This window comes from Ochotona curzoniae, unplaced genomic scaffold, assembly GCF_017591425.1.
Source record: "Ochotona curzoniae isolate NIBS_2020 unplaced genomic scaffold, NIBS_Ocur_1.0 contig_883, whole genome shotgun sequence".
NCBI lineage: Eukaryota > Metazoa > Chordata > Mammalia > Lagomorpha > Ochotonidae > Ochotona > Ochotona curzoniae.
The window spans coordinates 25,616,151-25,640,725 of record NW_024466599.1 but is presented as its reverse complement, the minus strand read 5'-3'; the positions used below and the strand labels follow the sequence as shown (position 1 = coordinate 25,640,725).

The 24,575-nt window shown below is 42.3% G+C and overlaps 1 protein-coding gene across 3 annotated transcripts in view; it reads right to left on the bottom strand.

The window, feature by feature from the left end:
• Nucleotides 1-24,575, bottom strand: part of CRIM1 (cysteine rich transmembrane BMP regulator 1) — a 185,309-nt gene that overhangs the window by 28,110 nt on the left and 132,624 nt on the right. For all 3 annotated transcript variants that reach the window (XM_040993062.1, XM_040993063.1, XM_040993064.1), the window contains 5 exons: nucleotides 18,937-19,065; nucleotides 9,233-9,389; nucleotides 8,101-8,222; nucleotides 6,734-6,943; nucleotides 3,386-3,601 (listed from right to left, as the gene is read on the bottom strand). In XM_040993062.1, coding sequence (XP_040848996.1) covers nucleotides 3,386-3,601; nucleotides 6,734-6,943; nucleotides 8,101-8,222; nucleotides 9,233-9,389; nucleotides 18,937-19,065 — 834 coding nt within the window. The remainder of the gene's footprint in view (nucleotides 1-3,385; nucleotides 3,602-6,733; nucleotides 6,944-8,100; nucleotides 8,223-9,232; nucleotides 9,390-18,936; nucleotides 19,066-24,575) is intronic.

Below are 24,575 nucleotides of genomic sequence, written 5' to 3'. Positions count from 1 at the left end.
CCTTTCAAGTAAACAAATGTTTAAAGAACAGAAAGGAAAGCCTAAGTTGGTATGTCTTTTTGTTTAAAAAATGTAATTTTTCACAGATAGAACTTCCAACCTCCCTCAGCAATCACAAGTGTAGACATAGCCACCACAGTCCTACTCAGCAACCCGAGAACCAGCCTTTCTCAATGCATTCATGACCAAAAAGTTAGGTTCAGTTCCTCTTAGAATCAACTTTATGAACTCTGGAATTTCCAGCCATGAAACAGAAATAATTGAGACAGACATGCAGTGGCGCTCTCAATGTCACTATTTTCTTCCCTCAGCCTCCAGAACATTTCCTACAGCCAATATTAGGGTTGATAAGAGCGTCTTTCACAACACAAGCAGTTGCTTCCGATGAATGAAGGAAGCGAAGCCAGCATAATTGAACTGGTTCTTTCACACTGTAGAACATCTACTACCAGCTGTGAAGGCCCAAGAGAAAAATCAGCCATTGGTTCCATGGCTCCAGATTCAGGTGTGATTCTATTTCAGTGATCCGATTTCAGGTGTGGTTCCAGAGATCCCATCCACACCAAGCAAAGCTGGTAAAATGGCATTTCTTCCTCAGGGACCTCTTTGGAGTCATCTCTGTCTAGGGATAATGTTTTCTTTACTAGATTGGTCAATGCAAACTTTTGCTTCAGATGGAGAAAGGATAACTCACGTTTGTTCATAGCAGACTCTGGACTAGACCCTGAACATCACTGTAAAGTTTTGGTGGCTTGTATTGGCTTGCTCAGCTCCTACAACGACAGGGGCATAGGAGACGGCATCTCCTGGCATGGTGCCTCCTACTGAGGGCACTGGGACATGCTGGGCAGTGGAGTGTGAGGCTCTCCCTTCACCAGTGCAAATGCCTCGTGGAATTCAGTCTACAGCACTTCTCCTCTTGGGCCTCTCCTCCCCCTTCCCTGCTCTAGAAGCACCTTCTTCACGCTTCTGCTTCAAACATTTGCGCCTTTATTTTCATCAGCTTTCTGTAAAAGTTGGTTGGCCAGTCACTCTTTTTCTTTCTATTCTATCCCCCCCCACCCCAACCCTCCTATGCTAGGTTTGTTTCCCAACATCTAGGAAAGAAAAGCTTCTAAAGTTACAAAAAAAGAAATGAAACTTTTGCTATCATCTCCCTTTTATGCTCTGAGGAAGCTGTGCACCTGCAGGGATATGCCACTTGTCTTCATGAACCCATTTCCCTTCCAGACCTTGCCCTAACCAAAGGACATAGAAAGCTGAAGCGGGGAGGGAAATATGAAATAGCCTGGAGAGACTCCAGGAGAGATGCAGTTCTCCAGCGTATCATTTTGAGACCACTGGAGAATGCAAATGTCCTACAATTCAAGGTGCACAACTTACCAATGCCCCTGTAAAAATTTACTAAGCTGAGAAAGAAATGAATGCTTTAAGGCCTGTTGTCACTGCAGCAGATCTTTGAGTGGAAATATCCAGATCTACCGTGGGCTGGGTGATTGGCTAACACAGATCCTGATTATGCTTACTCAGGCTGCGACAGGTGTCTTCAGAATACTGATAAAACAGAAAGTCCTTCTATGGAAGATGAGGAGTATCACTGAAGCATCTCAAGTCGTATGTGGGCCTAGGTTTCTAAGTGAGAAGTCCATCCGGGGAACACAAGCAGGTGCTTGCTAGAGAGAAGTCAAGGAATGTAGGAAAGCTGTTTTTTTCCTGCTGCAACCTGTCGGCCTCCACACTGTTCTAAGACACCATGCCTCAAATTGCTCAGGAGTCCCATCTGCGATGGCTCTCACGCTATGTGGTTACGCTCCTTGGTGACAGCGGGCTAGTGACCCTGGCGATGTCTTGTCCTCCACTGCCTCCCTAATAATCAGTTACTGCATCTGACACTCTGACCCTTGCACAGATGTCCTCAGGCGTGCTTCCCCTCTGGTTGAAATGTTCACGCATGCTCATATCCTCTCCTTCAAGGCACGCCTCTTACGTTATCATTATTTACTCAGTGTAGCAACCTGGAGTGCTGGGTTCATATTTTGGACTAGTGCTCTGCAGGACAGGGGTTGTATCTGCTTTCATCAATCTTGGGACACCTGTGGCTCAATTCAGGCATTCGAGAAATATTTCTAAAGTGGGTCTCTAAAATGGATGTAGATTCATCATCACCAATGAAGACATAAGCTGGTTTCTGCCAGGAGTTGGGGAACAGATATGGGTAAGAACAGAGAAACATTATCAACGTTGGATCTGAATAAAATTGTGATAGTGGGGAACAGGCCTTGGGTCCTCTTATACTGAAGCATGCTGCAACAGTCAAGTCTCTCAGATTAACAGGAATGGTAACCCTATCAAAATTTTGCACTAAGACTGTTATATCTGGACAGTACTCCAATCATGTCACTATTCCTGGAAGTTCAACTAATGCAACGGAAAAAAAATATCAATATGAATCCATGAAGAATGTAGGCACCAACTACACTGGCTATAATGGTAGGACAACAGATTACGGTTTGCCAACAAAATAATGTAAAAATAAGTGATAAAATATCAGCAGTGTGTTTTAGCTATGCAGAAAAAATACTAAGAATGTATGTTTAGAAGGCAAATGGTTATTAAGTTTTGAAAAATGGAGTATTAATCACTACAAAATACAACCAGTTCTAACAATTTGGCAATTTTGTGTATCAAATTAAATATCTCTTTAAAAAGTTATGTAGTCTCGTGTTAATCAGAAATACTAGTTATAAAACCAGTAACTTAAGCTTACAATCCTGATATATTTTCATCATATTTATTTCATGACCCATAAAATGACCTAAGGTAAGATTTTCTGCGAAATAAAAATAATATTCCTTATCATCTGTATAGTGCCAGTCCCTTACTATTTTTGGATGTTAGATTATTAATAATCGCAGCCTTGTGCGGGGGAACATTATATTTTTTTCTGGGTATCTTCAATCCCTGCTACACTTTTCCAATAATGTAACTCATTTTTTTTTTTAAATCAATACTGTTTTAACATCAGCTAAAGACAAAGACTGAGTGCATTCATTGGCAAAATACTTGGAACAATCTGGGACAGTGTAGCTGTGTCCACAGGCTATCTCTACTTACACATACTCTTTGAATCTGAGATGTAAGTTTAAGGGGAAACCTGACAAAAAGAAGCCACCTCCTTTACTTTTCAAAGTCACATTGTGTGTAGGCCAATTTGACTGTGTATCCAGCACAGTTGGTACTTCAAAGAAGAGAATGAATTGAGGAAGCAGGCTGCCAGGTGCTTCTGCCTGGGTTCCTGGGTTTGGCAAGCTGCTGGGTCTTGTGGATGCAACCCACAGCTGCACCCTTCCCTGCCAAGCAGATGCCCAGGTGCTGCAGCAATTACCTGTGCACTGCGGGCAGCAGGAGTCCTGGGTCCGGGAGGGGTTCTGGCAGAGCAGCGGTGGACACACCTCTGTCTCACACAGCACTCGGCCACTGTGACAGGTGCACTGTGTACAGGAATCGATGTTCCAAGTTTCTCCTTCCACAAAGTACTCTCCTCCAGGAGCGTGGCACACGGAGGGAGTGCTGAGCTCTGGCTTCTGCACCACAAAGTCATCTGGAGAATGACACAATCAAAACAGTAGGCATTATTCATCTGCAGTCTTTCCAGGGTGCTGTTTGCTTTAAGAGACAGAAAAGATGAACTGGCTGAAGAGTATCTCTATTTTTATCAAAAAACAGTGATGAAAATAATGTTTAAAGCACAGAAATGGAAGACAACTGCAGAGGAGCTCATCTCAGGAAGTGAGGTCCAAGTGGTTCAAGTCCGTCAACAGTCATAAAAGAACTAAGTCGGAGAATTAAATTACAGGAAACAGAGTAAAGGCCACTTTGGGCATTTTGGAGAATGTGTAGGAGTTGTCTGGAATAAACAGCTCTCATTTATTGAGCATTCGTGATAGCCCAGCTATTTTCAGGTTAAGCACTTCACACTTATTTATTTCATTCATTCCCAACTTTGACCTTGAGAGGAGGAAACGGAGGGCTCACAGTAGGAGGAGTAGACACACGAGTGGAAGCCAAGGCTGTGCTATGTGGACCCTGGATATGCCTCCAGATTAAACAAACCTTCCAGATGATCTATGTTAGATCCACTTCATTATCTCTGGGATTCCAAGTACTTGGAAACACATCCTGCTGTCAGCAGGCCACACCCCACTCTCAGCAGCCTGCCAGCAAACTGAGCAGGAATGCTCTTGTAGAATCAACAGTCTGAAAACCCTCACCTGAGACTAAACATTTGCGTGGTGATATCATCATCAACAGGGGGAATGCTAAGAGGCTGATGATAACTATGATTTCCCTCCCCAGAAGAGAGCTGGGTTTGGTCCCTTGGGGAGATGATAATGATATGGAGGGAATTTCATGCTGACATGTTGGGAGAGGCACTGGGAGTTTCCCTGAAGTTGTGCTGGGGGGAGAGGGGAGGAGGAAGGAGATGGATGAAGACATGAACCACATTCATGTAATCCAAATACAACAAGCACTTCAAGGAGGTGCTGACAGTGTTGACTCCTGCTGAGAGGTAGTCTGGAGCCATCACAGCCAGCTTGTGATTCGAGCTCATTGCAAGTCAGGTCCCAGAACTACCTCGTCTGTGCAGGGATGCTCAGGGCTCAACTTGCCTTCCAGTGCCCTGGGGCTGAGACTTTCCAAAGTGGCTGTGAAAGACACTCCAAGTGGCCTTGGCTGACTTCCAGCTGAAGAGGAAACTGTTAATGTAGCTTTAAGTGAAGGGAACTAATAAAGACCAGAATTTTGACCAAGTGAACACATTACAGAAAAACGGACACTAACCAATATTTGTAACAACTGTACAGACTTTCCACCCATGCACAGCCAGGAGGAAGAGAATCAGTATGAAGACTGAGCTGAGGCAAAATGAAATAAGTTCATTTCCTGTGATTTAAGGGAAAAAAATTGTTCCAAAGGGCACCAGTAAACCAATGCTGGAGAAAGCCTCGGGGAGGATGCTGGCTGCCCGTGTAAGTGCTGCCGTGGCGGGAGGTGGTCAGGTGGTAAAGGGTGAGATTGTCGCATCTTCTGAGCCCTTGTGCCGTACTCTGGGCCCCAAGGCAAAATGTGAGAGGGGCTGGCGTGAAGGAAACAAGAGGAAAGTCATGGAGAGGTAGAGAGTAAGAAAAAGAAAAATCTGGAAATTTCTGCTGACCAGTTCATCAGAAGAACTCAGGCATTGTTCACCTATCTCGGGAAGAAAACCAGCTGATGCGCGCCTGAAGAAAATCCATGTACAAATTGGAACCCATGAACGAAGCAGCTTTAGGGTCTTGAATCAGAAGCACAACACGTGGCAAAGCACTATAGATTATACTGGGAAAATGGGAAAAACCACCCTACTTCCCATTCATATACAGGGAGGTGCTTTCTACCCAGATACTCACACACCTGCTCCAAAATGTCAGTGCCTTCAAAACATGCAATATTCACCTTTCAGTTCTTAAGTCAGTTATCTGTTAGTTCCCTAAGAGTTAACAGCTCTAGTTCATCAAATTGCTTGTTTACCATCTGATGCAGTGGACACTAGTGATTTTTCACATTTAACTAGGAAAATTAAACAGTAACAAAGTGTCAAAGTGAACTACAGGGAAACATAACAAGGCAGCTCATTTTCAACGTGACCTGGGCCTCTATAGGCACATTTGATCTTGTACTCAGTGAAGTGTGTGATATGGCAGAGCTGAAGGGTCTTGCAGAGTCCTCTCACCCCCCACCCAGCAGGTAGGGGAGGTGCAGCCTGGCCAGCGTGAAGCAGCTTCCTGACCAGCTCCCACCTGTATCACCGCAAAAGGACTAGGCCTTCCCAAAGGTGGATTCATGCACAAAGAGACACAGAGCTAGGGCTGATGACAGGAAATCAGATGTGAGAATCAAGACTTCAGCTCTCCTCCAATTCCTAGCTGATGTATGGTATTATTCTGGATAAGACAACCTTCCCATGTCTGTTTTCTGAGTGGAAAACTTGCTAAGAGTATTTTTCCTTATCTCAAAGTAGCCTGCAGAGTGCGAAGAGTTAACACTTCCAGAACTGTGTTGACCTCTTTAGGTAAAAAGCATTAGATGAAACTTTTAAGGTAATAACTGTTGTAATTGATAATCATAATGTAGACACCCATGATCCATAATTCTTTTGTAACAACTTATCTAGGTTGCTTAAATTGTGATTTTTAAATGTTTGGGATGTATGGTCCCTGGAAATGTCTCCATTTAGCCAGACAGCCTCAGGTCCATTAACTTAAAAAAAAAGAACGCTAGTAGATCTATGCCTCTCCGACATCAGTTTACAAGCAATAAACTTTTGTGGAATAACACGGGCACCAATCCCCTCAAATTAACTAAGACATGTAGCTTTCATAATACTATCAATGAACTGGAGAGCTGGAGTTTAACATGAGCCTACCAACATTTACAAAAATGTAATTCAAAGATGTACAAACAGTTAAGACAACCATTCCAAAAGCTAGGAGAACCGTTTCTAGAGTTTTCTCTGGTCTTTGGCTAACCATTTGTAGTGCCCAGCTGATTTTGTGGCCATTGCTGACAGCAATCATGGCGAGCTGGAAAATGTGCCAGGGGTTGTCCCTGGCACTTTCCTCCGAGGTCCAGGTGTGTACAAGGCCCTGCAAGGCAGAAGTCAGGTGGAGCACCCAAGACGGCGGCCAGCTTTTACCTGCGCATGACGGGCAGCACTGTCCAGGATGAATGGTGGGGTTGCCACAGGCAGGCACCGGGCAGGTGATCAGGGCACACATTTCCCGTCCATTGTGACAGTAGCATTCCCGGCACCCATCATGCCAGCTTTCCTCATTTTTATGATGATGGCCATCCATGGACAGACATGTGCCTGACAGGACGGGTGGCCCGGCTGAAGCAGGGACCTCTGGACAGACAGAAGGCAGCCTGGTAAAGAAGTAGCCACTGTACGGCAGAAACAGCCCCTAGAGTCCTTATTGTAATGGAACCCAGTCACTAAAATCACACTGACAAAGGGCAGTCAGGGGAAATGGGGATTGCTTAGAAGGATTTACATCAGTATGCATTCTCAATGTTGGAGGAAAGAAGAGACAGAAACGAACCTGCAAGTAAATTTTTCTTCTAAGGGGAGGGGGGAGTTAGTAACGGCATTGTAGTCTTTCACCCCACTTGTTGATATTTTAGACATTTAACAAGCATCGGCTTTATAATGGCTATTGCTCATATGTATCATATATACATAGATGAATAGATTTACACAGATACAGAATGATTATTCTACAAGTTCCATCCAACAGGGGGAATCCTGAGCCTGTTGCAACTAAGATTCCAGTTAAGTGGGACAACTACAGCAGGGATTAGGAATTTTTTTTTCTCTGACTCTTAAAAACACCATGAAGGGATTAACTGTCAGAACAAACTTTAGGGATCATTGATTGCTTCATCTGAGGATCATGCTGAAAATTGCTGGGCAATGTGGTGGGGTTGCAGCCTGGGTAACGGCAGCTAAGGCACACGCTCCACGGCCTCAGGAATGTACCTTGAGCAGGGATGCTCACACAACACGGACACACAGGACCTGTGCTTACACAACAGCTGCTGGCTGGTGTGTGCTTATTCACAGGCTAAATTCTCATGGACACGTCTGTGACCAGGAAATACAGCAGCCAGGCACTTGAGCTACAGCAATCTTCAAGGACTTTGGAATGGAGAACTTTACTGTAGCAACTATATCAAGCCCACTTGTGCACTGGGGAGACTCCGTGGAGGTCAAGATAAAGGTGCTCCAGGCTAAAGTTCCTGAGACAAGTAAAAGTGCAGAGCTAAGCAGTGATGAACCTGCACAGTGTTCTTGTCCATCATGTGCTTTCAATCTTGTTCTGAGCTTTTATTCTGTCAAGATCAAAGGAAAAGGGGTTCCTGTGGGATGGTGCCACGGAGAGCAGCATTTGTGCCAGGGAAGGCAGCAATCACTGAAATGGTTTGGTTTACACAATGTCCTTCTGCTCTTTGTCTTGGTGCCCCTGGCTGTTTGAGGGAGAAGGGACATGTGTTCAAACTTACCTCGGCACTTGCAGATAAGACAGCCGTGACTGTCCTGCTGGAACCCCAAGGGGCAGATTTTACTGCATGGGAGCTCTGGACATTTCTTACAGCGACAGATGTCACAGCCGTGCTTATTCTTCCTGGGTAATTAAAATTTTGTCAGAGGTCAGGAAAATCACCAAGTCTCAGATGATGCCCAAGCACTCAGACCAAGGGTCAGTGAAGTGATACTGCTATTAAGTGGAGTAACTTTTGTTTGAAAGGCTCTTGCAGTGTTGTGTAATTAGCTCCCTGTGGCTGTAACCACCACTCAACTATAAAACCATTAAGCATTTATGTGCTTCTCATACGTGACGGAATCCCAATGACATGACTCTTCATTTCATTAGGGAAAGTGGTAGCATAATAGAAAAAAATGAATGCACCACTAATACTGATCAGTGCTGAAGGCCAATAGTAGAGGTGAAAGCTCTTTTTTGTTAGGTCTACCCTTCCTTACATCATCACATTCTGGGTGATTCTAGAAGTTAGTTGAAATTTCAATGAAATTATTTGCTGAAAACTTCGAAGAAAGAAAAAGAACTTAAGATCACAAAGATCTGGAATGCTACATAAACACTGATGATCAAGAGCCACAATGACTTTTGTTAAATTTGTAGGTTACTGAAATTAAATTTGCTGATTTTACTAAATCTCTTGTTACCAAAAGAATAATTTTATGAGCCACTGACTGGACTCAAGGTGAGAAACCTTTGCCTGGTAACCGGGATGCTCTGCCTTGTGAATGCATTGCTATCAATCCGTCAAACTATTGTTTAAATAAATGACCACAAAACACTTTAGGACCTCATGACAATTTTGTACACTGTCTCAGCCAGCCTCTGAAGGGTCTTGCCTGGGAGAGTCTCACATCAAAGATCCAGAGGGTCTATCTGGTCCATCTTCATAAAATAGCAAGAATAAGACTAGATTATCTTTGCTGACAATATCTTTTACCTTTGTTCTGAATCATGTGATCAAACAAGTACTGTTATCCTGGACTCAGCATATTACTGATTCATTCACCAACACACAACAGAGCCAACAGAATGAGTGAGACTGTTCCATCAAGGTGCCCTTAATACATTTTTCTGAACTAAGAAATACGTACAGGTATCCAAGTGGACAATACTTGTCACAGATTATGGGTCTGCACTTCTTGGGCCGTGGGCGGCACTGACAGATCTCACAGTTGTGGGCGTCAGTGAGGAAGCCAAAGGGACAGTCCAAGGTACAGCCATGTTTGAGACCTGAGCACAGCTCTTCCCCTGCGAAGACACACAAACAACATGTTGCTGCCTCAGACAGACCAAAACACACTAACACAACACGTTTCTCGAATCCTCTAGTCTGCAAAAAATTTACAACCTCTGGGTGGGTCTACCACAGCATCACACATGGTTGGGCAGTATAGACTGTGTGACTTCATGGTTGACTCAATATGACTCCATGCTCTGAGGACAATATAAAAAGTCAAGTCCAACTCTGAAGAAGGAATTTCTTCCTTATTTACTTTATTTGAAAAGCAGGGTTAGAGAAAAAAGAGAGGGAAAAGAGAAGAGGAGAGGAGAGAGGGGAGAGGAGAGAAGGGAGAGAGCCGAGAGGAGAGAGTAGGTTTCCATCCAGTGCTTCACTCCCCAAGTGGCTGCAATCAGGGTTGGGCCAGGCTAACGAACCCAGGAACCTAATCTGGGTTTCCCATGTGGTGCAGGAGTTCAGCATGTGAGCCACCCTCCATTGCTTCTCCAGGTGCATCAGCAGGAAACTGGATCAGAAGTAGAGCAGCAGGAACACAAACTGGCCGTGAGCTGGTGCCCACGTGGGATGGTTTAACCCATTACTCCACAATACCAGTTCCAGAAGAATGGATTCTAAAGACTGTGGATCTGGCAGTCAAGGGCAGCAAGCCAGTGACTGTTAATAACTAAGGGTATTTTTTCCCTGAGTTTTTAATGTCACCTTAAACCACTTATATTAATTTATGTTAGTGGGAATTAGGAAAAATATACTCAATAGTTTTCATTAGGAAGTTGATTTACTTTGCATACCCATGATAATGCAGGTGAAAATGTCCACATAATTTTACTCGAAGGGTGTTAGATGATAACACATAATATGCTATGTTATATACATAAAAGATTTCTAACTCAACCTTTTAAAAAAAGGTATAGGGGGAGGGAGATCTAGTTTATGTCTCACTTTCCAAATGCATGTAACAATCACAGCAGGGCCAAACTTAAACTACAAGTTCAGAACTTTATCTGAGTCTCCCAGCTGGATGGAAGAGACCCAAGTATTTGAACCATTCCCTGCTGTCTTTCCTACAGCACACACTGGTAGGAGGCTGGATTGGAACTGAAATAGCTAGAATTGAAAGCAGGCATTACCTAATAGGAAGCAGATGTCTCAGGTAGTACCTTACCTGCTGCACAAAACGCCAGCTCCCCAACACACATTTTTTTTTTTTAAGGAGAGGGTGTGGTGCTGCGGTGTAGAGGGTTAAGCCACCACTCGAGACCCCAACATCTCAGAGTGCCTGGATCGAATCCTAGACACTCCATTTCCAATCCAGCTTCCTAATAATGTGCCTGGAAAGATCATGAAAAACAGCCCAGGTGCTGAGGTCCCATATGGTAAAACAGGACAGAGCTGTAAGCTCCTGGTTTCAGTGCGGTCCAGCCCTGGCTATTGCTGCCATTTGGAGAGTGAACCAGAGTATGGAAGACAGCCTGCTCTAGCTTGCTCTCTCACTCTGCTGTTGTACTGCTCTCCTTCCTCCTCTCTCACCCTTCTCTCCCTCCCACTCTCCTCTCCTTGCTGCTCTGCAAGTTATTAATTCATGAATCTCCTAACCACCACAACCAAAAGGAATAAACAAAGTGACTGGCAAAATAAACTACTGGAGAGAAGAGCTTCCTAGAATGTTCTAAAATGATATCAAAAGGTTTGGATTAAAGGCTTAGCAGGGAAATAAGTGGAATAAAAATGCTAAGGTAAGAAGCATGCTTGGCTATATAAATAAAGCAAGCTGATACCTGTCTGAATTGAAAACAGTATTCGAAAGACAGGTTTAAAGCAGTGAAGTTGATATGATCAGGCAATGTTTGAATACTGGTGTGCAAAGACTGGCAAGATGGGAACCAGAGACTATTACTGTTGCAGTGATAAATCAATTTTTATTTTGTTTGAATATCCTTTAAGTATAAATACTGTAATAATGCGTAAGGCACTAAAAAACAACCCAGAAGCTATTTACACCATCCACACACAAATCTTACAATATAAAATTAAACTTTAATTACAATTAAAGGGTGAAATGGGTCCATGTTTTACATAAATACTTTCAGATAGCATCTTTCATGAATCTTAGTTGGAAACACTTGCATATTAATTTGTTATCTTTTAAAAGGAAAATGTGATTTATGGGATAATTTTCTGCTTTGTCATTATCATAAGCCTTTCATTACACACATTTCATATAACCTCATGGGTCTGCATCATGTTGCGAAGCAACTGAATACTAATCTGTGTCTTTAAAAGAGAAATTCTAAACGGCTCATTAAAAAAATTTGTAATTATATGACTTGCAAGGTCACCATTTTCCTTCCCCATTATTACAGGAATGATGAAAAAGTGGGAAGAAAATATTCAGAGCCACATTTCTTTCACTGACACAGAGGTCTAAGTTGTGACCCATTTTTTTAATCACAAGAACTTTTAAGTCATGATACCAGCTGGATTATGTCAGGAAACAGGTGAATTAAAAACACTCTCAGAACTTCCTGGAGTCTACACCCTTGGGGGCTAAATTCAGAACTCAGAAGTTTGAGCACCTTTGTGCCTTAAGTTGTTCTGACACCGAAGTAATTTGATAAAACCCAAATTTGTCTTAAATCTACCCTTGCTCTTTACTGGAAGAGAATTCCAAATAAAGGCTGCTGTGTTTACTGTATTTAAGATCTTCTCCAGAAAAACAGCTGGGCTGTGACGCCAAGCAATGAGATGCTCTCATGCTTCCCAGTTTGCTGTTGCTCACCTGGGTGCCAACAGTCTGGAATACATCAACTCTGCTATCCAAGAAAAGGGGGAGATTTAGGACTGGGGTGTATCTCCCCATGGTATTCATATTACACATATTATTATAATACGCAACTATGCTATATGTTATATATAATAACTATGTTAATGTTTTAGTATGTTTATTATTATTAGTGGTAGCAATATTTTTCTATGACAGTTTCGTAGGGACTATCACACTGTTTAGCAAGGAGTGGGTTTCAATAAATATCGGAATGAATGCGCCAATCTATATTCTTGCCACTTACCCTTCTGTTCTCAGGGCTGCCATATTGACAGAGAACTAACAGCATGAAAAATACTTGCTCTGATTGCACTGAATAATTTCCAGAATATTGACATTTGCTAAATATATTAAAATGTTATCGAATAGCTCAAAAACAGGGGACATTAAGGATTGGAAATCAATCCTAGATTCACGTTTCTTATCTTGGATTTTTTTCTGAAGAGAAATGTATCATTTAGGAAGACATTCAAATAAAGAGCAGAGTGAAGATATTGGAAACAACTTATTCATGCAAGGGAGGGAGCTTATTCGTTTGGGAAATTACAGTACACCACTTGAGGCAACTCTGAGGAGAGACGCTGCTTTGTGTTCCTGATTTTTCAGTACTATGATTTTACTGTGATCTAAAAGTGCTTTCTACTCCATTGGGGAAAAATGACCACTGAAGAGGAAGTGATTAGGACTGGCAGAGTACAGAGCCTGGCAGTGTAGCTGGCAAGCAGTAAACTTTCCATTCATCCAGGAAAAACAGAGAAGTTTGTTCTAGGTGTCAAGATACAAGGCATTCTTAATCCTGAGTGCAACTGTCAGGCAGAGCACAATGCCAGCAGGTTCCCCAGGGCGGAGATGTGTGGTTTTTGCTGCTGTATTCCCAAGTCACGGACACTGACGATTGCTACGAACTGTTAGCAACAACGGCCGGGAAGTTCCCGAGAATGTTAATTAATGAAACGCAATGCTGTAAAAATGGTGGTTACCTGCTCGATCCAGACAGGTATTAGTTCACAGGCGTAATACTAAAATGAAAAGGAGCAGTTTACCTTCCTCTGTTTGATGCTACAACCTCTTTGGGGTACTTGATTCACAAACAAATTTCATGAAAAATATGAAGGCTCCTCCCTCCTTATTTTATATGAATACATGACTTTCTAGATCAAAGCAACCTTAATTTCAAGGTTTATAGCATATCAGAACTAGAATTCATCAACATTGTAGTAATATCCACTTGATTTAAAGATGTGATCAGTAAGATGCTGCAATATCAATGCCGTTTAATTCATGTGTGATTTAATTCATTCAATTTCTACAGTAAGCTGCAGTATATTGTGTGTGCTAGTTTTTTTTATTTTTGGTTAAGAAATAACAGTACTCTATGCCAAAAAGTCACGTAGTACCTTATTTAAATTATTTTCATTTTTGCTGCTACCCTATTCTCTTAAATGTTTACTGTGTTTCCTTTTTCATTCTAAACCTGTTTTTTAGAACTGAATTGGAGTGATTTAAATTCTCCATATGCTCTTGGTGCATGATGATTTTGCTTAGCACTGCTGCAAAAATGTTACAGCATAAAAACAAAACCTCAGTATATCAAAAAGAAAAAAAAAACCAACTCTGTCATATACTTTTTGAAGGACATGTTTCCAGATGATTTCTCAGGATTTTCATTTCAATCATATTGAGATTGTCTACAGCAAATTATATTGTAGCACAATTATGATATATTAGCATGATACCAATATTATAAACATATTACTTAACATTGGTTAAGGGTAAGGCCGATTTTATCTTACTTTTAAAAAAGCATATTCAAGATGGACAGAGTGAGTCTCTTCTGCTGGGTCACTACCCAAATGCTACCAATGGCTGATGATAGCAGCTAGGAAACTCGACCAGGGCCTCCTTTGTGGGGGACAGGGACCCAGCTACGATAAACACCTGCTGTCTCTCAGGTTCCGCTTTGGTAGGAAGTTCAACTCAGTAGCTAGGTTCAGAAACGGAAGGCAGGCACTGTGATGTGGGACACAGCCGTCCTTGAAGTCAAGTCACAGGCCTGCTTCTTTACACTGTTGGTATCCCTCTAGTACTCTACACGGCATGAATTCAACAAGTGCCAGATGATTACAAGAATGACCGACCGAGAAAACAACAAATTGATGAGGACAAGAGCAATATTTATTAGGTGTGTTGGCCTTGCTTTCAGAAATCTTCATGCTAACCGAAACTAACCTGTAAGAGAACATTTAAGTGTGACAAGTCAATGTCACCGTATGTGAAAAGGACTTGGATGAATAGATACTACGATGGAGTGTTCTGGATAAAGCAAATACTTATCAAGTAGCTACAGCTGGAAAAAGAACATACCACACCTTATTTCATGACAAAGAGCTTTATAATGAAACTCAAGAAGCTAAGGACGGGTACTGTGGAACAGTGCGTTGGAACATCACTTGCGATGTTCGTACCTCCTGCGAGTTCTGATTTGAGTCCTGGCTGCTTCACTTCCAACCCAGCTCCCTGCTAATGTGTTTAGGAAATACAATCATATATGGCTCAAGTACCTAAGCCCTTGTCTCCTATGTGGGAGACTTAGACAGGAGTTTCAGGCTCCTGACTTTGGCCTGACACAGCCCTAGTCATTGTGGTCATTTACAGAAAACCAGTATATGGAAGTTCTCTCTCTCTGATTCTGCCTTTCAGATAAACAAATCTTAAAAAACACAGGAAGGAGAAAGAATAATTGGAGATTAAAATTACACAGTAAAAGAGAAGGTAGATACAGCAAGTATCTTACGAGGACAGAAAGTAGAGGCAGACCGGTTTGAGAATACAGGAGGGAAGATAGGGGCTTTCCAGGGCGCTGGTTTGAGCTGACTCAGAAAAGGATGTTATAAAACAGCCAGCACACAGAACAAACAAGTACCATTCATCAGGTGATGAAGCCAGCTCCATATCCATTCATTTTGTTCCCCAAATAGCCCATCAGTTAGGTACCATTTCCTGTCCCTCATGGATTACAACACAGAGGCCAGAAGTCAGGCAATCCGTCCTGGCCACCTAGCCCTGTGATGCCACAGCCTGAGAGGAGAGCTGCGCTTACAAGAATCTAACAGCCTAGGATCCAGAAACTTGATTTTGACCAGACTCAGTTCCCAAAGGGCTGTCAAACAGGATGAGCAACAGGAATCGGGGAAGTGAGAGCAGAATGCTATACACCATTGTTCTACATGATGGAGATAAGTGGACAAATTCCAAATGTGCTTAATCAAGTTTTCAGGTGATGATATGGACACTGTAGGATTCAAATAAGGAGAACTCGCAAGGGAATCTTAAGCAATATTAATGTCCAAAGGCACTTGTTCATTTCCACAGTCCAGTACCTACTGAGCACAGCCCTGGGAGACAGGTAGTTACTTTCCTAGTCTTATAAGCTTGAACTCAAACTTGAGCTCTCACTCTTAGCAGGACTATTAAGAAAACCTTTTTTTTTTTATTTGAGAGGGAGGAAGGGAAAAAGAGGGAAAAAAAAGAGACAGAGAAGGATCCTTCATCTACCAGTATGACTGCAAAAGTTAGAGCTGCAGCTCTAACTTTTGTGTGAAACCAAGAACCTCTAGGTCTCCCATGTGGGTGTAGAGGCACTTGGGCCATCCTCCAACTGCTGTCACAGGCACACAAGCAGCAAACTGATTGGAAGTGGAGCAGCTGGGACTCGAACCAGTGCCCACATGGGATCCTGGTAATGCAAGCAGCAACAATAGCACCCCGCCCAGTGGACTTACTTTTTTAAAGTTACACTATGGCATTTGGTTTAGGATGGTGCTACCTCATTATTGTTTCAACTACAGAAATTCAATTTTTCCTATAGCAGTGTGTACATTTTATTCATCTTTGTGAGTTCAACACTGAGGGTAGTACCTGAAACTTGAAAAGTGCTCGATAAATATTAGGTCAAAGAAGAAACTAGAAAAAAGGGAAGACTAGGTATTTCTAAAGATGGGTGAAATATGTGAACACTGAGTGTTTCATTAAAATGTGTATGTAGGAAACCTGATGTAAAACATACTGGTCTCCTGCACAGACCTCCATTCGAATGAAATGGAGGTACACGGCAGGCTACACAGATGTTCCTCCTAAAAGACAGTGTGCAACCCTGTCAAAGACATGTGACAGGGAAGCTCTTCCTAACAGGCTCAGTTTGCAAAAAGCCAATGATAGGATCTGGCTGTTTCAATTAGAGTTGAGGGAAATTACTTCTTTAGACTTACTGATGAAAGGTGAAGCGATAGGACTCTTATGTAACCATCATCAGCTGTCAAGCTCTCCAAACAGCAAACTCAGGTGAAGGCAGAGGATGAGGTGACGGGGAACAAGAAAACTGGCACTTTAAAAATGTTCTGAAAAGAATTTAAGGTTTGGTCCCACGTTAAGCCAAGAATTGTACGACGAATACGTCTAACGTAACAGGCACTAGAGGGACTGAAACATAAACTCTTCATTGCACAATTAACAATTTATTTTGACCCTGAAAAAAAGAGTTGGCCACTTGAGTAAACACAAGTGGCTGCTAAGGCAACTCTGATGACCAGGGCTTTCTAAAGGGAGGCACAAAGAGCAGACTGGTGTTTAACAGGGCCTGGTCCTTTCCTGGACAGAAACAAGTGCAAGAAGGCAAGCCAGGCCAAGATGGACAGAGGCTTATAGAAAATTGACAAATGGCAACAACCATGAGCCCAACCACAGCTGCATAAACTGGTTTTGCACAAACTCTACTGTGAAGATGATGTGCTTATGGTAATGTAACTCAAACAGAATTACTCAAACTCCCATTTTGCATCTTCGGTAAAAATGTTGCTACCAAAAAAAAAAAAGTGATGAATTAGTAAGGCTAAGAGGGATGTAATGTCCCAATGTAACGGAGAAAGTGAGCGCCTGCCTGCATCACGTCTACGGGCCTGGGATCACTGCGCCCAGAGGCTCACAATCTGCTTATTACAGCACCATCATCCATATCTGGGAAAGATCGGAGAGAATGGAAAGAGATTCCGGAAAGGAAGCCATATGACAACCTAAAAGAGTTACAGAAAACTAGGTTTAACGTTCACAATGAAACTGCTTCAGGAAGGACTGTCAGATGATTTACAATCGCTAAAGAGGCAAGCACTGACCCCCGGGAGCAGGCACAGGTTCAGAAGAATAAGCCATGCTTGACTAACTTCAGTTTATTCTCAAAATACACTTCGCAGCAAAGGAATGCTGCAAGCATGATGTGTTCTGAGTTCAGACAAGACACAGGCCAAGTGTTTTCAGGACTTCATTGTGGAAATGGAGCTGATCTGTTCAGAGTTAACTTCACTCGGGGAAGCAGCAGCATGTTCAGTGTCATCCTGAAAGGTCTTTAGAATCACAGGGCTCTGTCCTCGCTCTGTTCTATTTAACTGTTTTAGATGAGGGCATAAAAGTTATGCTTATATAATATTAAGTTGCCAGTCTAAGTTCATACGGTCAAGATAAGAATGTATCCCTAAAATTAGTTACAAAATGGTTTTGAACTACTAGGATAGTATCTTTTAACTCTGACCATGGATCTACATCATCAAAGGAGGAAATCAAGGGTGCCCGGACACCTATTCCATTCTGAAGAGCCTAGCTTGGAGTCCCAGCTGCACTTCCAATCTAGCTTCCTATTAATGCCCATCCTGAGAAGCAGCAGGTGACTGCTCAAACACTTGGGTCCCTGTTCCCCACGTGGGAGTCCCACATGTGGCTCTGGCCTTCTGACTTCAGCTTGGCTTTAATCTGGCAGTCAGCGGCATTTGGGGAGTGACCAGCAGACAGAAGAGCTGACTTTCTTTCATATGTAACAGCAAATGAATAAAATGTGAAAACAACAATAGCAATAGCAACAACACAAAAACGCGAATCAAATGTCCAAATCCAGGATGGATGGGAACCACCTCACAGCAACTGCTGTGATTCTGGCTGATTACCGACGGCGTATGATCCAGCAGTGTACAAACCCAGAGTGAACAGAGGCCATGTGACAGCACTGTACTGATCAGACTGAAGCCTGGAGTATGCTGTCTGTTTCCAGACCACTTGTTATATAAAGGCAAGGACACACTGCTTGCCGGGACACAGAAGTTACCAGATTTTGGAAACCCTTTCACACCTGAGGAATGGCCAAAGGAACAGAGGATGTCTGTTTTCCGGAGAAACAAGTAGGGGAATTCATTTCAGTTAAACGCACAGAGCGTGAGAAATGCTATATATTCTATCCAGTTTCCGAGGTCATGGCCTGGAGACATAGTTGGAAATGTCCATGGAGGCAGAGCTGGGGTCAATACAATGAAACATGCTCTGGGGATTACATTGCCATACATGGAATGTGCTAATCCGTGTGGGTGACCTGCCTGTTACTGGGACCCCAGAAAGACTGCTGTAGAGAGAGCCGAGTGGATGCCAGGAAGCACATATACCAAAGCCACTCTGAGGCAACTGGGTAGGAAAAGCTCTGATTACCATAGCATGAAGATGAAAACCAGAGTCAAGGAGTGGTTCTTTTCTCCTAAGTTACTTTGTGCTGTCTCCCCCGCCCCCTTTCTTTTAGCTTGTCAAGGGAATGTTTGAACATGACTGAGAAAGATATTCAATCACATAATATGCTTTGACAATATCATATTAGGTCTCGGAAAAAAAAAAAAAACACCAACTACAGCCTTCTATGTACTCACTGTTTTTGCACTGACAAGTTTGACAGCCATTGTGATCAAGCTTGAAACCATAAATGCAGTCCTTCTCTGTCAGGGTGCAGTTGGATAACTCCCCACACGCAGGTGGATCAATTGTGATGTAGGTTGGTTCTAATAACAGAAAGAGGGAAAAAAAAAATCAATGAAACATGATTACCTCTTAGAGATGCTATTCAATCTCTGAAATCCAACACTACAATAAGCTACAAAGTCTAATCAATGATTTTCATCAAATCCTAAGTTTTCATTCTCTTGTTGTGTTTTTAACACTGAAACAGAAATATTTTTATTTAGATTTCTGAAAATGCGAATGTACTGCTGTTTTGGTTGTGAGTCACTTCTCCATTTCTGGGATCGACATACAATGCTTCTCTGGGAGTTTTTGCTATGGAAGCAGGCAACAGGGATTAAAGCAAACTTGATCTAAATTGTTGGCTGTTAACTCTTTTATAGCAGTCATGGCATTAGCTGCCAACCATCAGTTATCTTAGCCTCTGTTCTGCCATACTTCTAAAACCTGTGGGAGCTATCACATAAATGAATCAGATGCCTGGGTTTTCTCCCATCTTTTATGTGATAGGACAGACGATATGACAGCTGACAGTGACTCTGAGCTTGGTTCCAGGACCCCGAGGCTTATGGGAGTGGCATGCAACATACTGGAATTTTGGAGAGACACTGGGAAGTCATGCTTGGAAGACAGCACAGAAGGACCAGAATAATTCTGAACAGAAACAGTAACTAAGCAATATATCAAGCACACATCACATCCACAGGATGTGCCCTGTGATGTTCCTGAATGCCTTCACTGGGGAACCCTGTCCTGTCTGTGCTCTCAGCATCAGGAAGTAGGGGAGTGACATGCAAACCCAGGCATGTTATTGCCTTTGGAGCGGTACAAGCCTGATGCTGCAGCAGCTGTTCTGCACTGCATGGATGAAGGGTACATTACATGATGCTAAGCTGCAGGAAGAATGAGACAAGGACATATTTACAGAGCATCTTTTCAACCCAACGATACCATGACCTTCTTTCAAAGGAAGCTGTCCCTCACACTATCTTTGTGAAGTAGTTAAGTGCAGAATATCTCTACCTCTGTTTTTACAGATGGAAAGTATGAGGTGCAGAGAGGGTAGCTGGCTTATCTGAGTGTACATAGCAACCCAGCAGCAGGCTGGGAATAGAACAGAACAGAGGTTCCTGACCTTCTGTCCAACACTCCATCCATTAGTCCACACTGTCTTCTCAAGTTTCAGCCCTTGTTGCCATGGAAGAGACACCAGAATAAGTGTTTTAAGCTTCCAATGCTATGATCAAGGGTTCTAATTTTTTTTTTTTTTTTTTTTGCTGCTAAAAGGGGATGGTGACTCAACTCCTCACAGGTAGCAGGCAGGGCTGAGTTATTAGAGGGATGTTTGGGTCAGCAGTCTCCAGTGAAAACACACATACAGTAAGCATAGCACATTCTCTATTTTTATTACAACAAACATTTTGAAAAATGCCTTCCTGAAAATTTTACATAAACTTTCCATTGTTACTTCAAAATTACTTTCAGTGACTAAAGAATTCTTTCTGGTAACTTATAAAGTTTAAAAGCAACTTTGAAGACACAGTGAATTAGCTACTTTTACTGCTCCTAAAATTTATCATAAACATCTTTAGTTTTCAAAACTATTCGTTTTACGATACTCTTCTTCTCCAAAGATAATGATTCTATTCCAGACTTTAGTCACAAAGCTGCCAATGTTTTGACAAAAATTATTCTAGCTGCGAAAGAAAGAGAGCTGGGGACGTGTATCAGCACTAAACCAACCATAATGCAGGTTACCTTTGTGAAGAAAGAATTCCAGGTTCTGAAGAGCTATCGGACCAAGGACTAGGGACAGGTCCCGAGCACTGTATGTACCGCTTCAGTGGATGGCTTATGGGTAAAGAAATGTCTTCGGTATATTTACATGGACCAATACCTTGTACTCTTTACTGACACTTGGATGGGAAGCTTATGAGAAACTTGTGCCTTCAGAAAATGTTACAGAGACTCATATATTTTGGAGGAGTAAACTGACAATAAAATCACACAATCCTCATAGGACGTGGGGAATTTCACCTCCACGAACTGCTGGTATTTGTTGGGAGGATGCATTGCCTGACATGCTCTTCAAATCCTAAGTGAAATTTTTCCAGTAGTGATGTGGGTACTGTTTTTGTTTTTTATACCTGTTACGATTAATAGATGAGATCAGCATCGTGATCTGTGGCTACAAAATAAATGGGGAAAAGGCCCGAGCTGTTTGAGCATCGGAAGTACAAGCCAGCAGTCCTGAGTTTTCTCTCCAGGGATTCATCAGCAAGGCGTGCAGGCACGGATACACTGCCACACACATCTCCCCAGGAGAGGAAGCATACTCAGCTTGCTTCACTACAACTCGGTATCACTGCTTTTGTTCAGCTGAACAGATGGGAAACATATACAACAACAAAAAAAATAGCCTTTCTGTATGTGCTGGTCCTACAATGTGTTAACTTTTAGGTAAAAGAAAGGAAGGAAAAAAGAAAGATCCTACTTTAAGAACCTTCCCGTCTATGCCTCAGGCAATGTGGTGATACCCAAGAATTAAAATAACCAGGACCCTTAAGCTCAATGCTTTCCCATGTATTTGTGTTCTATATTAGATGGGAGCTATCTGGCAGGAATGTACATTCAAATTCTGATACCCTCAAAACTAAAGGCTAAAACACAGCAAAAGTCATCCCAAGCTCTTTATTCACTAAAGCTCAATTTCTTCTGGAGAGATGCGGCTCTGTGATATGTTCAACGTAAAGACCAAAGTTTTTAGAAAAACATTTTAATACGTGGCATCTTGTTTGATTATAGGTAACAATTAAGTATTCTTTTCCTGTGCACATGTAAACTGGAACAGATTCCAAAGCTTTAGCGGTGGTGCAGCATGCTTTGGGATCCTGACTGCTGCTGTCCCGACAAACTGGAGTTTCTGTAACAGGCACACATGCAAATTCCACTCGTCTCTACTCCCACCTGAAGTCATACACTATGCTCTGCTGCCTTTCTTCCTTCTGCGACGTTTTAGTGCACAGTGCCCTATCATGGAGGTCATATGTCCATGTGAATATCACAAAAAAGATGCATTTAGGATGATATAGCCCTGAATCTAAATCTGAGGATCCACTTCCAGTTCAACATATGAACTGGTTGCTATCGCTAAGTCATGGAAAATTGTTTCTGAGAAGGATGTGCTGCTAGACAATTGGAACCCAATTTCTTACTCTTATCCCAAGGGAGGCACATCTGGTATCATCCTGATTGAAAGCTTTGAAAATCAACACTGCATTTATAACCTATCAAGAATGAGGACCACAACCCTGTTATATATTTTTTAACATTGTTTTGTAAGGTCTTGGAGGGAGGAGAGATTTTAAACAATTCAGAATTGTGGTACTACAGCATGACTGCCTCTCATGCAAATACAGAAAAAAGCTTGAAAGAGTATTGTAAAGAATGTTAAGTGTGCATTCTGTTTGTTTAAAGTTAAAACAGCCTGAACTTTGTCAAGAACCGTGATCATTTCACACCTTTGCTAACGTAAGCACTGGTGGACTTTTACAGCAGACAACTCTTGACTGGAAGATTCTCAAGTCAATCTTATACTTCTGGGCTCCTGTGCTACACAGGGTCTGGAACTGAGATCAGGTGCCAGAGAGGACCCATTTTTTCTAGAGATGATGGTTATGCCTTGCTGTGAGTTTAGTGACAGAGTAGGGATGAACAGAGGAGCTGTTAAGACTTTTGGAAGCAATGACACATCACTGTATGTGGCATCTCTTGCATGAAGCAAAGCAAATGGTCCCTCTTTAAATTGGCAGGGTGGACACGTGTTAGTACAGGCCTTTCTAAAATGAGTCATGATCTTGGGTCTCCTCATTCAGAAGAATGAGGAGCTGCTTACACAAAGGAGGGGAAATTCAATGACGTACTGCTTATAGGATCACCCTGAAATTCCATCTCATCTTATATTGAATGAGCTGAGGAATTAAAGAAATACCTTAATGTCCTCCAAAGGAAGAAGGCTTGAAACAGCAGGAATTCATTGTCTTTGGCTACAACTATTTCTAAAGGGAACCCTGGAACAGCTTCTTTGTGGAGAAGGATTCTAGAAATAGTTTCTGAGCCTAGAAGCAATAAAGAACAAAAATGGGTGTTTGTTATGTCTACATCCAGTCTGCTGTTCCCTACTCTGTTGCTGAGTGGGAACTGCTACTCCCTCGTCCTGTCGTTTTCTTGACCGATTTTTAGATTCTCCAGGCACCTTGCACAGGTCAGAACAGCTATTTTTGCAAGAACCCTTGCACTCTGCGGGAAGTCCAAGCTGCTATCTGTCAATTCTTAAAACCCAAGTCCGAAACAACAAAATTCTGGAAAGAAACCTTTTGTAACACTCAATAACAGAAACAAACACATATTGGTCCTTTGTTTTATATTTAAAAGTTGGTGTTTTTCTCCATATCCCAAATGCATTACCAGTAAAAATATTTCAAAGAAAATGCTGATATTTTCAAGAATTAGCCTTGGGAACACATCAGAATTTTATAATGATGCTCAAAGATTTCCTAGAATTAAATTTATCTTTTCAATGTGGGAAATTATGGGAGTGTGACCATAATTAATTTGGCCAAAAATATAAAGTTAAAAGAAAAAAAATTGTGCGAATATAATCTCAATTCTCTACTTTCTCATTTTGCTTTATAAAAAATTCTCCATTAGTTTGCAGAGAAGACAGGGCTGGAGACAACTGATCCATGAATTGCAACTAACAGTGTGTGTGAAGGCTGACCTGAGCAACGGACTGTGCCGGATCCTGTACTGGCATGTACACCCAAGCAGCAGGTCTGGGATCACCTCAGATGTTTCTTTGGGGAACCCTTCAATTGAACCGCTGGACTCAGAGCTCCAACCATGCAGAAAATTGCAGGTTCCATGGTCTGACCGTGGAATGCATGTGCCAGAGCTGGGCCTCCTCAGTGACTTAGACGGAACAGCGGACAGCGTATCCAGAAACATACAGAGGATTGGGCGATATACTGGCACCTGTAGAGGACATCTGGTACCATTATAGAGGATGGAAGATAGAACAAATCGATCAAGTACCCTAGCCAAATGCTGGCAGTGAATACCCGGGCAAATGGAGTCTCTAAGGTAGACTACGTCAGCGAGTGGGGTCTGGAGAGATTTCATCGTGATCGGAATGGCAAATTGGCAGCAATTCAGAACTACTGAACTATCAAAACCACTTGAGCAGGACCCTTTGAGCATGCCTCAGGTCAGGGACCCTGGGACTGGTTGGGAGGCGGGCAGTGGCTTCTCCCTTTATCTCTCCCCTTTCCTCAGATAAAGAAAGGAAAGAAGAGAATGTGAAAACAATGGTCTCACCCACTTTCCTCTAGTTCTTAACCTTTTGCACCCTAATAAAATATGTAAAAGTTGTCAAAAATAAAATTTATACAATTAAAAAAGAAGATTACAATGGCAAAAGAAAATTCTCCAAAAAGCCGCCAGGTAAGTCAGAAGTCAAAACTCTAATCTTTTAACAAGTTAAACCCCATCA